This window comes from Stylophora pistillata, chromosome 13, assembly GCF_964205215.1.
Source record: "Stylophora pistillata chromosome 13, jaStyPist1.2, whole genome shotgun sequence".
Taxonomy (NCBI): Eukaryota; Metazoa; Cnidaria; class Anthozoa; order Scleractinia; family Pocilloporidae; genus Stylophora; species Stylophora pistillata.
In genome coordinates this window covers 4,842,834-4,866,161 of record NC_142531.1, presented here as the reverse complement: position 1 = coordinate 4,866,161, position 23,328 = coordinate 4,842,834, and the positions used below count along the sequence as shown (strand labels likewise).

The 23,328-nt window shown below is 39.7% G+C and overlaps 2 protein-coding genes across 3 annotated transcripts in view; both read right to left on the bottom strand.

The window, feature by feature from the left end:
• The window catches only part of LOC148717339 (uncharacterized), a 33,670-nt gene extending 21,281 nt beyond the window's left edge, over nt 1-12,389 (bottom strand). The window contains exon 1 of one of the 2 annotated variants that reach the window (XM_088742742.1): nt 12,098-12,389. The gene's annotated coding sequence lies outside the window, so the exon portion shown is untranslated. Of the gene's footprint in view, nt 1-39; nt 2,764-12,097 lie in introns of those variants that run through there. The other variant, XM_088742741.1, reaches the window with a different exon arrangement.
• On the bottom strand, nt 2,912-23,250 carry LOC111322603 (uncharacterized). Its single transcript, XM_088742750.1, has 3 exons — nt 21,710-23,250; nt 16,284-19,240; nt 2,912-4,865 (listed from the first exon to the last, which is right to left on the bottom strand). Exons 2-3 carry the CDS (start codon nt 19,200-19,202, stop codon nt 4,224-4,226), a joined length of 3,561 nt encoding a protein of 1,186 aa, XP_088598876.1. The 5' UTR covers nt 19,203-19,240; nt 21,710-23,250; the 3' UTR covers nt 2,912-4,223.
• Between the last annotated feature and the right edge of the window lie 78 nt (nt 23,251-23,328).

Below are 23,328 nucleotides of genomic sequence, written 5' to 3'. Positions count from 1 at the left end.
AATGATATAACGTGAAGAAATGATATATATTGTACTTACTGAGTCGAAATATTCGAGAAATAAACAGCAAAGTTGTAATACTATCACTTTAGAGAAGAATAAAGGTTCCTGTCGCAAATCATCCAGAGTCGGAAATAGAAAGCGGAACAAGCGCAAGTCACATGACTCACATGACCAATGTCTATTTTGAGCCACAATATGAAAGCCTCAATGTGCGTTGAATCATTTATTTTTTAAACTTATTAGAAGGCATTACCATAAAAGCTTTTAAAACTTTGTTTTGAAATTCAAACAAATTATGCGTGATCCAAGTATGCGTGACATGAAAAAGGGAATATAACGATTCACGCGATTTCCTCGGGACACGCAAAGTTCTAGTACGTGAAAATGTCGAGCAATCTTCGCGCGAAAACTACCCTGGTCCCAGAGGTTCTCTTCTCTCTCCCGGAGTACGATAATTCGGCGCGAAGCGCCGACCAACGAGCTGCAAAGCAGCGAGCGGAGAGAACCTCTGGTCAGGACCGTTGAGAATCTCTCTCACTTTCATGCCACCAAGCTTCGGGTGACAGCCATCAATCACCCCCTTTCCGACAACCAATCAGAATAAAGTACTAAAATACCACTGGAGGTAGGTGTAGTGTTTTTACTTGTATGTGGAGTGGGGATGGAGAATATATTTTGTTAGGGGTAGTGACGATAGTTTTTTTCGCGTTTTGGTCTCCTTTCATTTTCACTCGAACACTTCGTTATTTCAACTGGTATGAAGGGGAATTAATCTGGAAACTAAGCCAGTTATTAACCATAGCTTCTGCTGCAGCCAACCCGTTTATTTATAGTTTTTACAGCACACATTTCAGGGTGTATATAAAGAGGCTTCTAACTTGTCGATGTGGATTAATGGCTGCTGTTGACACTAGGGACAATTCTACGGTGAATTCTCTCTACTGAGAGACTGATTTGTGCGCTATTGTTTATAAACAAAGAGTTCTGAGATGAAGAGAAGTATTCAAAAATAGGGTATTGATACCCCATTAACAGCTGGCGGCTGTGCTTGAAAAGTGGAGTCCGTGTTGGATGCCATTTCTACTACACCAGTTTGATTCCATGCAGTTCGCGTCTGTAATTTAAGCTCTGTATTTTCTGTAATTTCTCTTAACATTTCCCAATTATCATACCCATGTGATAAGATAAAAGCCTTATCAAACCCTTACAAAATGTTATCTGCTATAGATATGCGGATATGTAAATTATTCAAAGTTTACATTTGCGATGTAGTCGTAAACACGTTCGGCTGTAAATCTCAGTTCCTGAATTAATCCTATTCATCCCGCTTTATCAAACCATTTTTATAACGTTGAGCTTTGTGTCAGTTCTTTTGTGAAAGATATTAGAAAATACCTTTCACAATGTTTCGGTAGATTGAAAGACACCACACTTATTTTTTAAAACGGTAGTTCAATTGGTTAATTAAAACGAAAGGGAATCTACCCACGCTCTCTGTTTTCACATTAACACCGACTAAATCCTGAATCTTCGCTGAAAAAAATTTAATTATGAAAACTTTTTATCCCTATCGCCACCTTCGACAGCCTGCTGTAGTCATCAGGAGAACAATGATCTGACCACAATACTGCGAATAGATTTCTGCTGGAATGATTTCGAAACTCCAGATCAGCAAATATTTGGGGATTTATAAATGCAGTGGAAATTCAAGTTTTTCTGCTTAATGCCTGAAGCACTGTACAACAGGGGGAGGGAGGGGAATGCTGGGGTGGGTGAATTTGCGCGTCACGTGTACATTAAACATTATTTCACACACACGAATTCAAAGGCAAAACCTCAACTCTTACCTTACAGTGCCTTTCTTTAAAATTTGCACGTCGCGTATTATTTTTTGGGATTAATCACGTGTGCTATATAAACCATTTGCCACTCTCCTAACATGGAGCGAAGTACACATTTATGTTCTCTCGCGTTGGACTAAGACTCGTGCACAAGTAACAAGGTAGGGAGAGGAGGGTAGGGAAACTTCGGTCTTACTCGTTCAGCATCTAAATTTAACAGCAAGGGAAAGTGTCCTGTGTAAGATTGCAAAAACTGGAGAAAAGATACAAGACATAAAAAGGGAATGGAATATATTTGTTGCAAAATAACATACTTAAAACCTAAAGATCATTAAAAGAAACACTAAGAAACCGACAAGATTTGTTTAATTAGTCGATTGCGCAGACGGATGAAGTTCTATGATTTTGTTTTTTCAACGCATATCGCAAAGTCGACGCCAAGGTTTCCTATAGAGAAGTCTTACACTTCTAGATTAATTTCCTACCGCCTCATTTAATAAAAATGTAATAACACCGGTTTGTTTGAACTATCCTCTAAGCATCATACAATTTCTGTAAGCAGACTTGATTACTTTTATTCATGAAAAAAAAGACTGCGACTGTTAATACGATTTCTGTAAAAAAGAGAGTATGAAAATTTCAAACGCTGCATGGTGGGTCATTAGATATTCACAATCGTCCTGAATTGTTACTGAGATTATAAAAGTTTCCGTTTGATTTTCAAAATTTTTGTGTTTCCCCTTTACATTTTCTACCATTGGTACAAATATTACTAATTAATTTTCCGATAATAATCGGCTTTTTCTCCAGTGAGGAATAAGCTGTCATCATCCCCTTGCAATTAGTTACCTAGGCAAGAAAATAATTTTGACTTCATATTACCTGAAAAGGTTTTAAATTTTAATTTTACCAGCTGACTGATCTATTTACGATCAAATTGATTTTGGATTTTCTTTCAGGGAAAGTGAGAAAAACTCTTCAGGAAACAGTTTAATCTAAATTACATCAGTTACTTCCTTTGTGCTGATGGTCAAGTCTTAGATACAGAAGACAATCGTCACAGTCAATTCATTCCAAACACCTTTCATAGCATTCATAATTCTGTTCAAGATATCTAAATACATAAAGTTAATATACGCTACTAACACGTTTACTAAGCTGATCAAACCTCCTGTTTTTTGGTGACGTTAATAACTGCAAGGAATAAAAAAGGTAACAAATTCACTTCACCACTTTCAAACTGATTTTTTTTCCGGTGTATGATTTAGAACCATTTCATGAAGAGGACAAGTGTTTTAAAGGGAGACCGAACACACAATAACGCTCCCTTCTTTACTTCATAAGCATGACGGTTTGGCAAGGCAATCACGGACGACCGATTTCACCTGAGTAAACTGAGATTAGTAATGAAGCAGACAAGAGGGGTTTGGCGGGAGAAATTCATGACAAGTCGTGGACTTCAAAAAATGACGCCGTTACCTAGTTGGTGAAGTCCTGGGGCGGATCCAGGGGTAGTTTGGGTGGTTCAGTCGAACCCCCTAGACTGTCTCTCAAAATGCTGGAAACCACGTTTCCGAAGACTTAATTTTCAAAATCTCCCGGGGACGCATGCCCTCGGACAATTCTCCGAGCCCCCCTTTGATCAAATCGTGGATCCGCCCCAGAAGTCCTACGTCCTACCTCGACTGCTAATTGCAGTCGAATCTATGAATACTCATGATCAAGTAACTTAAACAATTGACAGAAGTTTCCCGTGGTCTGTACTTTTATCGTATGTAAGATAAGTAAAACGATTCTCTCCGAAGGTGACACGTTACGTGACACGTTGACACGAGCAGCGCTGCCTCTACTCTTATCGACAACGGCAAATTGGCCAATCAGATTGCCACATTACTGCCGATTATGGTAAAAACTCAATAGCAGGTAAAATAACGGAAAGACTGACTTCTGCCTTAGTTTCAGTGACCAGCATCTGATTTCTCTTCTTCACACTGATACTGCTGAAACATTCATTAGGATGACGAGAATAAAGGAAATGATCAGCAACCTTAGAAGCTTTGATTAATGAACCAGTGTATGCAGAGTAAGGATATTGATGTTGGGTTGTAAAGGACTATTTCTATTTCTATTTTCGGTCATTGAAATTCATATTCAGCTGACTTATGTATTTGAAATTATATTAAGAAAACTGACGAAACGGATTCGGTAAAACAGTTGAAAAACTCTCATTTCTTTTAGCTTTTGAATTCATGCAGTTCTCCTTCTACCAGAGAAATCTAATTTTTCAGCAAATTTCGTTTTCTGGTAAAAAATTGATATCAAGTCATCCAAGTATCATGTCCGCCACTTTTCTAGTTAAATACAAAAGTAAAAGTCTACTTAAGATATCATACAGCAGACATTCTCTCTTTTCCCTTGTACCATCTCTAAGTTACTACGTACGGCTACCACATCATTATGTTCAGGTCCAAGCTTTTTCAAACAACTTGTCAGTGCACGATCAAGAAAATCTTCTGCTTGCCGCAGGTCACCAAGGTCATAATGTACAGCACCCACATTATTGTACGTAGCTGCCACATCGACATGTTCAGGTCCGAGCCTTTTCAGACGAATGGTCAGTGCACGATCATGACATTCTTTTGCCTGCTGCAGGTCTCCAAGGGCACGGTGCAAACTACCCAGATTATTGTAAGTACCTGCCACATAGACATGTTCAGGTCCGAGCTTTTCCAGATGAATGGTCAGTGCACGATCATAACATTCTTTTGCCTGCTGCAGGTCACCAAGATCATGGTGCACAGTACCCAGATTATTGTAAGTATTTGCCACTTTGACATGTTCAGGTCCGAGCTTTTTCAAACGAATGGTCAGTGCACGATCAAGACATTCTTTAGCCTGCTGCAGGTCACCAAGGGCACTGTGCACAACACCCAGATTATGGTAAGTACCTGCCACATAGACATGTTCAGGTCCGAGCTTTTCCAGATGAATGGTCTGTGCACGATCATAACATTCTTTTGCCTGCTGCAGGTCACCAAGTGCACGGTGCACACTAACCATGTTATTATACGCGGTTGCAACGTCTGTGTCAGCAAACACGTCCTCACGTTGAGTTAGTCTCAATATGATATTAAAGTACTTTAATGCTGTGCGGAATTCACAGTGTTTTTTGCAGGTTATACCAAGAGTTGTGAAATTACTGAAGTAGTCATAGGAAGTAGATGATCTGGCTTTTTCAGCGTCGGTTATTCCTTCCTCTGTAAATAGACCGTCGATTTTGTCACTTAATGTGACTAAATGAGGAACAACGTTCTTGCTTTTGACAAGTGTATACAAGTCGTCTTCACCCAGGGTTTGAGATATACCTTGGCAGAATGAATGGATGGCCCCATCTACGGCTTCAAGCTCTTTGCTTTTTGCGACAGTTTTCATAATGGCGCCGATGACGTCTTGGACAATCTGATGCATCCGAATGTAAACGCCACTGTTATCTTTTTCAAATAACAGCAAAGAGCATTTCCGAATTCTCGTGGCAAGCATTTCAGGATCTTTAAGCTCTTGATCCACTTTCCTCACGTAATTAACAACAATTTCTATACTCAAAGGGTGTGGTGCACAGACAGAGAGAAAATTAAAAGTGTGCTCCAAAACCTTATCTGTTGCGATCGCCTTCTCAACAGCAAGTGTTGTAGCAGCAGTCATGGAGTTTTTGTAACTTGGGTTGGTTTCAGTAAGCATGGCTTCTGTTGTACTTCTCTTCCCTTGGTTTAGTTTCTTTAAAAAGTCAATAAAACCAAAACTCGAAGATAATCCAGTTTTTCTTACTTCTCTTACATAAGTGGCAGCGCTTGCAAGGGCAAGTGGTTGGTAGTCCAAAACCTGACAAACTTTCTCCATCTCGGGGTCAGTAACTTCAGAAAGGATTTCTAAAAGAGAGCGGGCTTCATGAGGGTCCATACCTCTGCTGACTGAGATATGTTGGATAAATGAGCTTGACAGTGGTATAGCCGCAGTGTCCTGTGTCGTTATCAGCAACTGGCCCCTTGCCCACTGCCCATTTCCTGGATCGGGTAAATTACCATCTAGATGAGACATGCTGGTGACGTTATCAACTATCAGTAGCCACGATGAGTACAGTTCAATTTTTGGGCTGATCAATGTTTTGAGACTTCTGATCTTCTCAATTGTATTCAAATCTTTCGAGGTAAATGTGTTGGTAACAGCGTATTCTGGGCACTTCAGATGGCGAGCGAAAGAGACATACGATTCCAAAAGTGTTTCAGAGTTTCCAGCGTTCAGGGTCATCACAAAGAATGCAGTAGATGGAATTTTTTCAGTGACTTCGTCAAAAAAACGCTTGGCTACGAGCGATGCTATCTGCGATTTACCACTTCCAGGATTACCCGAAATATACAGGTAACTTAATCCTGTGCACCTTTTCAACTCTTTTAGCTTTTGTCTAATCTCAGACACATCAGAATCTCGATCTGCGACATGATGAGAGGGCTTAGGAGAAAGAATGCAAAATGAAGGAGCATCGCTGTTTAACTGTTCTTCAAGAGTCTGTCTTTGTTCTTCTTTTTCACGAAGTTCCTTTCCTGTCTCGTGTAGCCTCTTGTTTTTCTCCTGAACTTCTTTCTCTTTCTCCTGAACTTCCTGTTTGAGGTCGTCCACTTTCTTCAAAACACGAGTCTGCTGCTCTGTTGGAAAATATTTTTGGGTTTTAACGTCTTGAATTTTCACAGTGGAAAGACCGAGACCGTTAAATGCATTCTCCACTCTACTAATGGCATTTTGAAACTCTACGTCAGAGAGGTGACCTCGTGCGATATGAGCGAACTCTTCGTTCCGAAACAGCCTGAGGTTATCCACATTTGTCTTGACCACTGGATTGAGACTATTAATGCAATCGGAGTAAAGAATGGCGTAAAACAACATGGTACAATCCCACTCAGCTCTGTTGCCTTTAGTCATGGTTGTCAATAAACGAGCATGCTTCTTTTGGTTCTTTCGCGACTCGCCGTTCTGAAAGTCCAGTCCGTTTTGCGGTGAATCTTTCCACTCTCCCAACGTAGCTTTGTAGCGATTGTCCCATTCTTGTTTGAAGATTTCTCGCAGACCTTCGGTCAGGATGTCAGTGGTAACGTAACAGATCCTGTAGTAGTTTAGTTGCTCCTCTTTGTATTCCACCGAAGAGGCCATATTTGACTTGAACGACTTTGGAAGTTTTACAACTGTCCTTTGTGAGAAAAACACGAAATTTTAAATTTTTTGACCACAGAAATGGCTCATCTGAGCTTTCTTCAGTCGAATCACTTTGCTTTGCATAGACAGGGAGCCAGTACAAACAGTTGAGTGTTTATCTCATATTAAGATTGCTGTTACAATAGCTTACGGCTGAAAGTTGACTGCTCTAGCGCATTAAAAAATAACAGGTTATCAAAAATCCGCGTATGAGAATGAGATGTTAGAGAAGACGAACTCATTCCCTTGATTTGAATTCCCGTTTCTTTAACTCCCCAAAAGGATTCTTAAGAAGAAGAGCAAAAACAAAATAGCAAAAAAAACAAAACAAAACAAAACAAAACAAAAAAACAATCGCAATTGCAGTGTAGATTCTGACTGGACAAGCCGTGGGTTGTCCCGACTAACTTCTGTTATCGGAACGAACACTATTGCGTGACTCAGTATTGTGTGACCAATTCGTATCGTCGTTGACATGTTTAAGTAACAGTTTCGTCGAGAGCACGCGGTTGGGTCGAAAGAAGGATTGAAGGAAAACTGGAATCCGTGCTTTTGTTGGAACTTGGTCGAATAAATCGTTTCTTTCTTTTTTTTTTTTTTTTAAGTTTTTATTGGTTTCGGACTCGTTTGGTTCTTACCGGGGATTTGTCTACTGAACAGTAATTATGGCGAGATAAACCTTTTTATGCATCGTTTTCCTGGATATCCAGACGGCAATACTCGTGGATGGGTTGGACGGTGACATGGGGGGGAAATCGACTCCTTCTCCATCTGTGACCTCGTTTTAAAATCCGCTCTTTATCCCCGATCCGAGGCTATATAATTTTAACTGAGGGGTGGATTTCTCTCGGGTGATTAGAAGACTTTTTATTGACCAGGTTTTTTTGGTTCTACCAACTGAGTGTATAATGTAAATTGGCCACCTCTCTTTTCCGCCGAGAAGCCAATATATTGGCTTCTCCACGTTAGCTTCAGTCTGCTAATGAAATCAGCTCGGTATGACATGACCGAGAAAGACTGTGACTAGAAATCTTATGTTGACATATTTTTCATTCATTCGAAAGTAAATAAAGTAATTTTTCAAGGCTTTTTAAGTGTATTTTTGCGGATTTATTGCGCGAATTTCGAAGTATCATTCACAGCGATTTAAAAATGGCGGCCTGTTGTTCTAATGAAGAGTTTTCTGGGCAATTGTCACTCGAAAACGACAGTGATTTTAGCGATTTTGGTGACTCTGATTCAGACGAAGAACAAGCCATCGATGACAACATTTATGGCTATCCAAATGATGTCGAGGGGAGAAATTTTGCTGAAATTGACGAGGACACCGAGTCAGCAGGCAGTGATTTTGACTGTGATGACGATCAAAATGTTGATGCGAACGGAGTATCAGAGATTGCGTTCGTGAATGAAGACACAGTGGGCCAAGTTTTTATTTCAAATGAAAGAGATGATGCATCTACGGACACTAGTACAACAAGTAATCCACCAAGGCCTCGGAAACGTCGAAGAGTAACGACTGGTAATCAAAACCAAGCAAGACGCTTACAACAACAACAACCGCAGTTTATTTGGAATCAAAATAATCCAAACAACACTGTTCCCGAATTCCATCTCAGACCTGGTCCAACTCGTGTGTGGGGAGGTGAGTCCAGTCCAGCCATTTGTTTCCAGTTATTCTGGGATGATGCATTATTTGAATTTTTAAGAGAAATGACAAATAAAAATGCAGAAAAAAAAAGAGCTGATAATCCTGACAAACATAAGTCTCCATGGAGACCAATAACAAGTCTAGGTGAAATGAAAGCATTCATTGGGGTTTGTGTAGCTATGGGTATCCTAAAACTCCCAGATCTTCATGATTACTGGCAGAAATCATACCGATTGTTTGAAATTGGGCAATGGAATGAGCATATGAGCCGAGAGAGATTCAAAGGTATCATGAGGTACCTGAAGTTTTGTGATGAGGAAGCAGACAAACCTCAACCAAGGGATGGCCAAGACCAACCTTCACCTGACAAACTTTACAAAGTGAGAAGGTTCTTGGACAAACTTCTACCAAAGTATGACCAAGAGTGGATAAGCCATCAGTGGTTAGCCATCGATGAACAAATGATACCTTTTAGGGGGAGGGTTTCGTTTCGCCAGTTTGTTGCAAACAAACCTTCCAGATTTGGGATCAAAGTCTGGGCAATGGCTGATGGAAACAGTGGCTACATTCTCAGGCAGCAGATTTACACTGGAAAAAATGTTGAGCAAGGAATACCAGAAGTTGGATTGGGTGCAAGGGTTGTACTTGACTTAACAGTGGGCTACCAAGACAAAAACTACATTTTGGTAACTGACAATTTCTACACAAGCCCCATTTTGGCACAGAAGCTACTTGCCAGGGGCATAGATTGTCTTGGTACTGTAAAAGCTAATAATAAACACTTCCCAAAAGACATAATTTTTCCTCAAAAACCAAAACCTTCACGTGGATCAGGGTCCTGGAGAAGCTGCCAAAAGATACTCGCAGTATCATGGTATGACAATAAGCCTGTCTACTTTCTAAGTACAGTGCACAGTCCGGAACATTCAACAGATACTCCACAGGAGCAAAGAGGGGTTAGAAGGAGAAGCAAGGGAGGAGCAGCTTCTGTACCATGCCCACCATTACTGCATGACTATAACAAATACATGTGTGGGATTGATCGTGCAGATCAAAATAATCGCTACTATAGTGTTGGACGGAAATGTAAGCGTTGGCCACCCAGAGTGTTTTTTCACCAGTTAGAAACCTCGATAAACAATGCCTTTATAATTTACAAAGCCACACAAGCTGGTAAGAGACTCACATCTAAGACATTTAGAATGACTCTGGCAACACACCTGATGTCTGGATACATTGCAAACAACAACATTCCTGTTGCCAGGAGACGAGTTGACGCAAATCTGGAACCAAGGTTGCAAAATGTTGGGCCTCACATTCCAGTAATTGGCCCTTCAAGAGTTTGTGCTGTTTGTTCTGCTCGTTTGTCCCATCAATACAAACATGAGAAGAGGCCAAGGCCAGCCAGATCAATAATCAGATGCGAGACATGTGATGTACATTTGTGCCTGAACACTAACAGCAACTGTTTCTCAGTTTGGCACAAGCAACAAAAACTATTTTAGTTTTCTATGGTGTTTTGTTAGGGAAAATGGTTCTAGGATGTTATCCTGAATCTTCTTGAACTGCTTACAGCAATTTATTTACATTACCTTAAAATTAAGTCTTTCAAACTTCTTTATAATACATGCAGATTTGTTTTGAGAATTTCACTAAGATAATTTGGTAACAAATTATGCTAATTTTTAGTTCATTAATAATTCATTAATAATCAATTATGAAATTGCTTAAAATTTATAGATGCAAAATTTATTGCTGATTAATTTGATATATAGTTATCCATACTTCTGAGCAAACAAAATGGTAAAAAACTGTAAAAAGTGATGGGTGTATCTAAATTCTAAAGAGTCCCTTAAAACAACTCAGGCGGAAAAGAGTTAAAGAGTTTCAGCGGGCTGACGTGTCGACCCTTAGCCCTTCGTCAGCTTTGAAACTGTTTACGGCGGCCAATTTACATTATCAACGCTTTTGATTAAACCAAAATTGTCCTGTTACTCCCACTGATGCAGCACCACAGTTTCTTTAAAAACTTTTACTCTTTATTCATTGATCAGGTTTGTGGTACTCATGTTAATTTTCCTTTTGTTTCCTTTGTGTTGTCATGGTGATTTAGCAGACTCTTGTCCGGTGAAAGGAAACACACCTTCCCAACAGTGATGAGATGATGGCTATCTAGTTCAACACCGCCCAAATTGTATCATTGCGATTTTGTTAATCTATTCTATCGAAAGCGATAAAACTCCAATCTGTCTTTGTTCTTTCCGAGTTGACATATTCAGGCAAGGATTGAGGTAATATTTCTGATATAAGTAAAAAGAAAAACAATATTTTGAGTCCGGCGTGACAAGGCGGAAATGCAAAACCTTGGTTTGACCTTAGAAGATGAATACCTTTACACGAAAGTACCTTTTGGTAACAATAAAAAGATAAATTTTTGAATAATTCAAAAGTTTATAGCGGTTACATAGGATAAAGCCATAAATTTGCATTAGTTCAACTCGCTAAAAGAAGGACCAACTGGGATATCTAAGGTGATGTGTTGAGAGATTAATCTAATTTAATCGTTTCAAAAACATTGAATCCGCCAAATTAGCTGAAATTTCGTTCTCTAGAATTTCAAAATATGTAACGTGTCATAAAATTCGGGAAAAATTGAACAAAACAATAAACAAACAAACAAATATTCCTGGCTTTCTGTGCCCATCTCTGATCATTTCATCCACGTCTTTTATAACCAGGAAACTTAACGTCAGAACTTATTGAGACCATAGTTAGTAGAGTGGACTGGTTATGAAACCCGGTAAACATCAAAGGGTTAAACAACAGCGCGGTCGGTGATGTTGAACAGACCCGTCACGTGACTCTGACCATGCACAAGTTCATTCAAGTTCCCTCTACTAACTATGTTGAGACATACAGCATCTCTATTCTTTGCTGATTCATAGCTCAGTTTTCCTCCTGAATAAACTGACAAAATCGGAATAGAGGGAAAGAAATAGAACCCTTATACCAGATGGTCTCATCAATTATAATAGCCTTATTTGATTTATTCGTGAGATTGTGTTGATTAAGTTTTTGCGACAATTGCCGTTCATGCAGATTCGAGAAGGTAATTCGGGTGTAAACAGCGGCGGAAGACTTCACTGAATGGTTTAAATTCAATAGATAATAGCCTGGGGATGCCTCTGTTTAACCAAAAACGACAAGCTAACGACAAAAAGGAGGCAGAGCAGTACGTCAATGTAACAACATGGAACGACTTAGTCTCAGGATTGCATATGACTTGATGAAACGGACAAGTTAGATCAAAAGGTCCACACAACCGTCATTTGTAATTTCAGCAATAAATTGTACTTACTGCGGCGAACAATTCAGCAAAGAAGTGATACTCTCCCTGGAACAAAGAGTAATAGTTCTCGTCTGTAATCGTCCGTGGGGCGGAAGTCGAAAGGGAAACTACTTACATGACGCACGCGCGAGTTATACAACGTTGTGGCAAGGCGGATTCAGGCTGACGTCACTGTTCACATTTTTGCTCATTTGCATACGGCTTTGCGTAAAGAAGGAAGCATGTTAGATACAAATAGACTTCAGGCAGCTAAAGAGCTAGAAAACCTCAGTACATGGTAAGATTTTTAGCTCTTTGGGTATAATATCCAAGGAGAAATAGTCCATCAAAAACTGCAAAATTTCTGGGTGGCAAAAGCGCTAATGAGCTCATACATTCTATGTAAAATTTTGAGTTTTTAAACCCGTGTTGCACAAAAAGTATTCAATGCATCAGGCTCGTATTCATTGGCCGAGTTAATCGTACTTTGACCTTTCGATATTCAGAAGTGATTTATTTTTAGCTCCATCAGAAACTGAATTGCTTATGCTAATGAGGCAAATATTGTAAACAAGGATTCCCCTATATTGGATACATCACTTCGAACGAAAGACTAGACTTTTATCAACGCCCATTGACCCTCTTGTCATGAATATTAACCACAGACTATTGTGGCTGACGTAATCTTATCTTGAATATCTCCAGTAGCGCCTCGAAGAAAAGTTTGCGTGATCTAAGTTTGCGTGACAACTACAAGTGAGATTTATTTTAAGAACTCACGACAGGTTGGCATCACGTTTCAGAGCGTGGCGGGAAATGAGGCAGTGAAATAATAACCAGTAAAATGTAAGTTTCAGATGAGCGGGCAGAAGGGCCTGAATTTTACAAAAAGACTTCTGTTTTTTCAGTTGACTATGACAGGAATGGGAAATAAGGACCCTCTGTTACAAGTAACACACAGATGACGCTTAACTCAGTGCTCTTTAAGTTGCAACATGATCTCCAGAAGAATTGCTTGTACAAATGCAAAATTTGCGCAAATGAAGTTTTAAAGCTTACTGCAAGAAGAAAACTGATAAATTCAAGCCATAACATTTAACTGAAAGTCAGATTTTTATGTTGCTAATGTTTCATCGAGAGCGAGTTAATTTGCGAACAAAACTTTTCTATCACTGTAGATCAGACCTTCCATTTTCCACATCTTCCGAACAAGACGATCCAAGATCGTAAGTCGGGCTACAGGGAGACGTGCTGTTATGACTGTTGACCATTCGTGGTGCGAAGTGGTTCTAAAAGAAATACCAAGGAGGTACCAAGGTCCTGATTTGTGGGCGTGGCATAAAATTTGTTTTCAGCCCCGAGAGACACCAATTCTACAACAACGCACTGTCACATATTTTTGGTGCAATGCCCTAAAAGGTATCACAGAAGCTGCTACTATTTCAGAAAATCGAACTCGCCAAGTGAGCTCAAATTTCTTATCAAAAATGTAAAAATATGCAACTTGTCGTATAATTCGTTAAAAGTTAAGTTGAATCTTTCTTAAGTAAAAAAATAAGAAAAAAAAAAACACTATACCTATGTTTATCTCTGATAATTTCATCCATGTCTTTCTTTTTGAGGAAGCTTAACCCTATTTGATTCATTTGTGAGATTGTGTTAAGTTTTTGCGACAACTGCCGCTCAAGTAGATTCGATATACCGTCTGCAGAGGGTGTTTGGGCGTAAAGAACGGCGTAAGACTTCGCAAAATCGTTTGGGTAGAGCAGTCTGTCAATATGACAGTATACAACGACTTAGTTTCAGGATTGCATATGACTTGCTTAAACGAAAAAGTTAGATCAGAAGACCCATACAACGCTGACTTGTAATCTCAGTAATAAAGTGATAAATTGTACTTACAACGGCGACCAATTCAGCAAAGTAGTGATACTATTCCTGAAATAAAGAGTTATAGTACTTGTTTGTAATCATCCGGGGGCGGAACTCGAAAACGAAACTAGTCATAGTCTCCTGACGCATGCGAGCTCTATTACGTCGTGGCTTTTTTTGATACATCACTCCTAGCGAAATACTATACTTTTATCGATATATGTGTCGACCCTCTTAACCTCAAGCTATTGTGGTCAATGTAACCTTGTCTTGAATGTCTACCGCACCACCTTGAAGAAAAGTTTGCGTGATATAAGTCTGCGTGACAACTAATAGTGAGATTTAGGTTTACTGACTCGCGCGATTTTCTAAACACAGGTTGGCATCACGTTTCAGAGTATGGCCGGAACTGTTGAGCAATGTAAGAATAACCACCAGCAGTGGTTTAAATCGTAAATTTGAGCTGAGTGAGCATAAAAGGAAAGGAAAAGAACCTAATGTTACAAATGACACAAAGATACATACATACATTTACACTTTATTAGCTTGTCCCCCGCGTGGCTTTTCAGAGTCAACGTTACATTACATTAAACACGCAGAAAACTAAACATATGAAAATGATGACATTAAAAGAAGACAAAGGTTGAATCAAAATTAAATAAAACAGTCATTAAGAAGCTTTCGCCTGAGTAGGCGCCTGAACTCCGTCACGGACGGGCCAAGTTTGAGTGCAGGTACACGGTTAACTTGGCCTAATCTACGACATGCAGGAGGATATGGTGGAAGCAATATACCCCGTAAATTAGAGTCCGGTGTGATTGCTGGGTAAGGAATCTTCGGTCTTACTCGTTCAGCATCTGAATTTAGCGGTCAAAGAAAGCTTCTTGCGTAAGATTATGCAAACTAGAAAAAAGGCACAAGACATATGAACGGAATAGAGTATATATGTCGCAAAATAACACACTAAAACCTAAAGATCATTAAAAGAAACAACCAGAAACTGCCAAATTGTTTTAATTAGCCGACTGCGCATATTAAGTTAAATGATTTTTTAGTTGTAACGCATTCGCATAACGCAGTCTTCTCCAAGGCTTCCTAGAGACAATTCTTACACTTTCAATATTTACTTCCTACCGCCTCATTTAACAAAATTATAATAAAACCGGTTTCTCTAAACTATCCTCCAAGCATCATAAGTTTTCTGTAAGCACACTTGATTAGTTTTAGTCAGGAGAAAAAGACCGCGAATGTTAATGCCATATTTTTTAAATACCGGAAGTATGAAAACTTTCAAACGCTACATGGTGAGTAATTAGATATTCACAATCGACATGAATTTTCACTGAGATAATAAATGTTTCCTGCAATCCGGACGACCAAACCCACCTGAGTAAACTGAGATTAGCAATGAAGCAGACAACAGGGGTGTGGCGGGAGAGATTAATGACAAGTTTTCGACTTCAACTAAATGACATCGATGCGTAGTCGATAAAGTCCTACGTCCTGCTATTCGCAGTCGAGCCTATGACTAATCAAGTAAATTAACAAATCGACGGTGGTTTAGCGTGGTCTGTACTCATAACTTACGTAAGATAAGTAGAAACGATTCTTTCCGTGCGTGACACGTTGACGCGAGCAGCGCTGTCTGTACTCTTGTCGACAACGACAAATTGGCCAATCAGATTACGACATTACCGCCAATTGTGGTAAAAAATCAACAGCAGGTGGAATATTGGAAAGAACTACTTCTGCCTTAGTTTCAATGACCAGCATCTAATTTCTCTTCACATGGATACCGCTGAATCATTCATTAAGATGACGAGAATAAAGGAAATGATCAGCAACCTTAGCAGCTTTGATTAATAAACAAGATCTCCTTTTCAGTGAATGGAGAATAAGGATATTGATGTTGGGGTGTAAAAGGACTATTTCTATTTCTATTTTCGGTCATTGAAATTCATATTCAGCTGACTTTTGTATTTAAAATTGCTGACGGAACGGATTGGGTAAAAGAGTTGAAAAACTTTATTGCTTCTAGCTTTTGAATTCATGGAATTCTCCCTGTACCAAAGAAATCTAACTTTTCAGCAAATTTCGTTTTCTGGCAAAACATTGATATCAAGTCATCCAAATATCATGTCCGCCACTTTTCTAGTTAAATACAAAAGTAAAAGTCTACTTAAGATATCATACAGCGGACACTGTGAGATATGGTAGACTTGCCTACACTCTCTCTTTTCCGTTGTACCATCTCTAAGTTATTACGCACAGTTACCACAACATTATGTTCAGGTCCAAGCTTTTTCAAACAACTGGACAGTGCACGATCAAGAAATTCTTCTGCTTGCCGCAGGTCACCAAGATCATAATGCACAGTACCCAGATTATTGTAAGTAGTTGCCACAACGACATGTTCAGGTCCGAGCTTTTTCAGACGAATGGTCAGTGCACGATCAAGACATTCTTTTGCCTGCTGCAGGTCTCCAAAGGCACGGTGCAACCTACACAGATTATTGTAAGTATTTGCCACATCGACATGTTCAGGACCGAGCTTTTTCAGAAGAATGGTCAGTGCACGATCATGACATTCTTTTGCCTGCTGCAGGTCACCAAGATCATGGTGCACAGTACCCAGATTATTGTAAGTATTTGCCACATCGACATGTTCAGGTCCGAGCTTTTTCAGACGAATGGTCAGTGCACGATCAAGACATTCTTTTGCCTGCTGCAGGTCACCAAGATCATGGTGCAGAGTACCCAGATTATTGTAAGTACTTGCCACATTGACATGTTCAGGACCGAGCTTTTTCAGACGAATGGTCAGTGCACGATCATGACATTCTTTTGCCTGCTGCAGGTCACCAAGATCATGGTGCACAGTACCCAGATTATGGTAAGTAGTTGCCACAACGACATGTTCAGGTCCGAGCTTTTTCAGATGAATGGTCAGTGCACGATCATGACATTCTTTTGTCTGCTGCAGGTCACCAAGATCATGGTGCACAGTACCCAGATTATTGTAAGTAATTGCCACATCGACATGTTCAGGTCCGAGCTTTTTCAGACGAATGGTCAGTGCACGATCATGACATTCTTTCGCCTGCTGCAGGTTGCAAAGGTCTTTATGAACACTACCCATGTAATTATATGCGGTTGCAACGTCTGTGTCAGCAAACACGTCCTCACGTTGAGTTAGTCTCAATATGATATTAAAGTACTTTAATGCTGTGCGGAATTCACAGTGTTTTTTGCAGGTTATACCAAGAGTTGTGAAATTACTGTAGTAGTCATAGGAAGTAGATGATCTGGCTTTTTCAGCGTCGGTTATTCCTTCTTCTGTAAATAGACCGTCGATTTTGTCACTTAATGTGACTAAATGAGGAACAACGTTCTTGCTTTTGACAAGTGTATACAAGTCGTCTTCATCCAGGGTTTGAGATATACCTTGGCAGAATGAATGGATGGCCCCATCTACGGCTTCAAGCTCTTTGCTTTTTGCGACAGTTTTCATAATGGCGCCGATGACGTCTTGGACAATCTGATGCATCCGAATGTAAACGCCACTGTTATCTTTTTCAAATAACAGCAAAGAGCATTTCCGAATTCTCGTGGCAAGCATTTCAGGATCTTTAAGCTCTTGATCCACTTTCCTCACGTAATTAACAACAATTTCTATACTCAAAGGGTGTGGTGCACAGACAGAGAGAAAATTAAAAGTGTGCCCCAAAACCTTATCTGTTGCGATCGCCTTCTCAACAGCAAGTGTTGTAGCAGCAGTCATAGAGGTTTTGTAACTTGGGTTGGTTTCAGTAAGCATGGCTTCTGTTGTACTTCTCTTCCCTTGGTTTAGTTTCTTTAAAAAGTCAATAAAACCAAAACTCGAAGATAATCCAGTTTTTCTTACTTCTCTTACATAAGTGGCAGCGCTTGCAAGGGCAAGTGGTTGGTAGTCTAAAACCTGACAAACTTTCTCCATCTCGGGGTCAGTAACTTCAGACAGGATTTCTAAAAGAGAGCGGGCTTCATGAGGGTCCATACCTTTGCTGACTGAGATATGTTGGATAAATGAGGCTGACAGTGGTATAGCCGCAGTGTCCTGTGTCGTTATCAGCAACTGGCCCCTTGCCCACTGCCCATTTCCTGGATCAGGTAAATTACCATCCAGATGAGACATGTTGGTGACGTTATCAACTATCGGTAGCCACGATGAGTACAGTTCAATTTTTGGGCTGATCAATGTTTTGAGACTTCTGATCTTCTCAATTGTACTCAAATCTTTTGAGGTAAATGTGTTGGTAACGGCGTATTCTGGGCACTTCAGATGGCGAGCGAAAGAGACATACGATTCCAAAAGTGTTTTAGAGTTTCCAGCATTCAGGGTCATCACAAAGAATGCAGTAGATGGAATTTTTTCAGTGACTTCGTCAAAAAGACGCTTGGCTACGAGCGATGCTATCTGTGATTTACCACTTCCAGGATTACCCGAGATATACAGGTAACTTAATCCTGTGCACCTTTTTAACTCTTTCAGCTTTTGTATAATCTCAGACACATCAGAATCTCGATCTGCGACATGATGAGAGGGCTTAGGAGGAAGAATGCAAAATGAAGGAGTATCGCTGTTTAACTGTTCTTCAAGAGTCTGTCTTTGTTCTTCTTTTTCACGAAGCTCCTTTCCTCTCTCTTGTAGATTCTTGTCTTTCTCCTGAACTTCCTGTTTAAGGTCGTCCACTTCCTTCAAAACACGTCTCAGCTGCTCTGTTGGAAAATATTTTTGGGTCTTAACGTCATGAATTTTCACAGTGGAAAGACCGAGACCGTTAAATGCATTCTCCACTCTACTAATGGCATTTTGAAACTCTACGTCAGAGAGGTGACCTCGTGCGATATGAGCGAACTCTTCGTTCCGAAACAGCCTGAGGTTATGCACATTTGTCTTGACCACTGGATTGAGACTATTAATGCAATCGGAGTAAAGAATGGCGTAAAACAACATGGTACAATCCCACTCAGCTCTGTTGCCTTTAGTCATGGTTGTTAGTAGACGAGCATGCTTCTTTTGGTTCCGTGGCGACTCGCCGTTCTTAAAGTCCAGTCCGTTTTTCGGTGTATCTTTCCACTCTCCTATTAAAGTAGCTTTGTAGCGATTGTCCCATTCTTGTTTGAAGATTTCTCGCAGACCTTCGGTCAGGATGTCAGTGGTAACGTAACAGATCCTGTAGTAGTTTAGTTGCTCCTCGCTGTATTCCACCGATGAAGCCATATTTCGCTTAAGCTATAGTTAAAGTTTCATGACTGTCCCTTGCGAAAAAGAAAAAAAGAGTTTCTATTTTTAGTTTTTAACAGAGATGGCTAATCTGCCTTTGTGTCGAGGGCACATCCTATATCAAAATTGATACTGCAAAAATGCACTGATCAAATAATTAATAGCGTGCGATTTCAGTTAATTTTCTTTGAAGGCCTTGATGAAACCTATGACTAGTGATTGCGTCTGCGCTTACGGTAACTTAAAGGGATGCTGGAGCATAGAAACACGGAATTCATGACACCCAAGGAGCAAAATGAACTTTTCTGAATTACTTTGAAAGTCACTGATATTCTGAAAAGTGCTTCACCAACACTAGTAGAGATGCACCTCTAGCTGATTACAGTACAGCGAGTTGATAACTACAGCCAACAATGTATTACATGCCGGCGTTGGGGTATTGTTAACAGAATACTTTCAAAGAATCTGATCCAATCCCTCTTCCATTGGTTTGTTCTAGACTCTGTAATTTAGCCCTATATTTTTGAAGCCCGTAGATGAACAGTCTAACCAATTGCACTACAAGTTTTTGTTTTATTTTGTTTTCATAGAGGAACCCTTAAAACATTTTATGAAGAATAAGGAACAGCGTCTTTATGTTAGATGTCCAATTGAATTAAATACCAGCAGTGGTTCAGTAGAAAGAGAGTGCGTTGCTGAGAGGGGCACCCTCAAGTACATCTCACGCCCCTTAGCCAAGGGGTTGTAAAACAAACTTTTAGGTATCGAGAATACTCTCTCTGCTGCAGCCGAAGATGGTTGCACCAAAGGAACTTTTATTTTAGAATGATTTACCAGCGCTCTTAAGAGCTGACCTATTTTCTGTTTCGCGACCTTCATCTTTCGCTGACCGGCTACGCGTTTTTCCAAGTCACAACGTTAAAACAGCATATATGTGGAGAACTGGTAGAATTGAGAGCTTGTAGAATTGTTTCTTAATGGTCTTTCAAAGTGTTAAAATACCAAAAACAAGCAAAGTTATGCTTCAGCAGACTAATTTAGAAAAAATTGGTGGACACCGCTGAATTATCTCAGGATTTCTTTTTGAAAAGGAAGAAAAAGAAATTGTTCGTCAAACCAAATTATGCTGGAAAAATGCTTGTGAATCGTAACGGCCAACCCGGCACTAACACCGGAGAAATGTGGCTTGCACCAAACGGTCAACAGGCACTCAGTAGCTGCGCAATGACTTTGGCGGTGTTGGGTTGACAAAGCGCAAGTACGCTATTCTGATTTAATTGAAGACAGTTAAAAACCTTCGAAATCGTGCTTAAAATGTTTTTAAATGCTTTGAATTTCACGAAAGAGAGTATCTAGTCTTAAAAGCATATTGTTATGATCTAGTTTTGCGACAAGCGCAAGAAGTGTTAGCGCACACAACTGATAATTTACGACCCGGGTTCAACATGCGGAAATGCACGGACATGGTTGAATTCTTGAGATAAACACTTTGCAAGAAAACATCGTTTGGTATCAGAAGGTGAGTGGATAAAGAACATAGTGAGCCTGAAGTCTTAAGACGCGCACTGGAAAGGAGTCGGAATAAAAGCTTTAAAAAGTCTCAGGAAGAGTATATTGTTGATATTATTATTTTGTAATGTATTATGAAGGGTTTTACGTCGCTATGAGGAGGATAAAGACGTAACGGGAACAATAAGCAAAAAGATAGACGCAACCGGAAATCGTTGGTAAATAAATAAACAACTTCATCAAATTTACATAATAGAATCCACCCTACAATGGATTTCGTGTTCGAGAATGTTCCAATCGGTTGAATGTTGTACAATTTAGTAAACTTATGACTCAAAACCTCTTTTTAAATTTTCAAATCAGGATTGTAGGTTTCCCTCATCTATCTTTGAATCTCCCTTTTTCGAGTATTTCGTAAACAGGAATGTTATCCGTTAACCAAACGTGACTGAATTTAGGCGTCAACTGTTCGCTGTATATAGAACCATGACTAAAGAACAATGAAAACAGCTGCGAGGAGAAAACCCGTTTGAATTTCTCTCTGCCTCGCCTCGGCTCATGGCTAAATCTTTGCTGATGTGGTCTTACGCTCTGAGTGAAATAAGTAGGAAAGGCGAATCTGGAGGGAACTGCAATACAGAATGGTTCACAATGCTCCTGTGATACTTAACACCTCTGCTCGACTGAAGGTAGATAAAACTAAATTTAATACCAGCAACAATGACAGCTGCAGAAGTACTTTTATTCAAAATAAAAAATCTTAGGGCAACGCTGATCGATGGAATCTTGAAGGAGTTCACTTAAAGCTATTTCTGTCAAACTCTTAGTAACATAGAGTATATTATAGAACTTTGATCATCGAGGAACAGACAACGATAGGTGACCTACTTTGATCGCAACTTCATCGATACCGAAAAGTTTGCAAAAGTGTGCAAACAACTCTAAAATGTGATTCCAGTAATATAATGTGAAGAAAGGATATGCATTGTACTTACTGCGTCGAAATATTCGAGAAACAGACAGCAAAGTTGTAATAGTATCACTTTAAAGAAGAATAGAAGTTCCTGTCTCCAATCATCCAGAGTTGGAAATTGAAAGCGAAACAGGCGCAAGTCACATGACGTATATCTATTTCTAACACATAACCACAATATGAAAGCCTATTCTCAATGTGCGTTGAACCATTTCTTGTTAAACTTATCAGAAGGCACTACTATAAAAGCTTACAAAAGCTTGTTTTGAATTTCAAACGAAGTATGCGTGATCCAAGTATGAGTGACATAAAAAAGAATATAACGATTCACGCGATTTCCTGTAGACACGCAAAGCTCTAGGGCGTAACAATGTCAAGCAATCTTCGCGCGACAACTAGCCTGAGCGCTAGACGAAAGCGAAGAGGTGAAAAGTCATGGATGAAACGATGCCCATAACGCTTGTGTTCGCTTAAGAAAAGTATGTCCTTCGATTTGGGGTTATTTTTGAAAATCCGCAATCTTTTCATCTTAATGATACACTTTCTTCATTCTTACACTTTCTTAAATTCTTCAGTGAGAATGTAAACCTCTGTGATGGTAGACCGACTAGACTGTCGCTCAATTCTCTCTTCCTTCATTTGCAAATGATCTGTTGTTCCGCACACGGGCCACATCTACATGCTCTGGTCCGAGCTTTTTCAGAAAAATGGTCACGGTGTCTACCACGGATCACTTTTGAGTAAATTGGTTTAAATATACTGATTTGTAATTTAATTAGAGTATTTGTTCTTGCCCTTAAGTCGAAACAGTCATCGAATTTTGTAAGGTAGAGCTGTTCATTTGTCTTTGAGTACATGGTTCAACATTGTTTATATAACAGCACACAAAGCAGTTACCTTTAAAAAACTCCTCAGAGTTACTGGGTGACGTAGCAACTATAACAGTTTGCAAGGTCCATCAAGAAAATAAAACGGTATCCTTACATGTAATTCACAGACATCTAGAACATTAGTCACCACTGCAGAATAATTCCCCAAGCATTTAGTGTGTAATAGCGATATATTTCCCGAGTCATAGCGTTCCAGTCCGATATCACTGTATTGCTGTAGTATCTATAACGTCAACAGATATCAAGCGTAGCAGTTCACAAAACTCTTCATAAACCACTGATCAAAACCTATCGTCGTTGATCTGCAGCTCCTTGCTGATTTCTCGCGCAATATCAAGACTTAAATACTCTGGTCCCTCAAACCTAAGTTTCTAAGGCAAACCCAGTCTAGGAAAGAAATCGTCTGATTCCCTAGTCACCACGAAGAAGGCACAATTCCATATTCCCGTGCTTGCATTGGCTATACGTCACCGAAACATCGTATAAAAACTAAAGCTATAGTGAGAAAATATGATAACCCGCTAATTATTGCGGTTTTTTAAAACATATTTGGCTTTCTTTACCTAGCGACCCCTAAATTGGGCGCAATTACGTACATCACGGAAAATCAATTGACTTCATGTAGGCGATTACAGGTGCTGCCGTAACAACCATTATGTACACCTTCGATGTGATAGTACTGATCATCCAACGTAAACTAATATAATCCCACAGTAAAACACGACGAGTTTTGACGAGTCTATACTGAAAT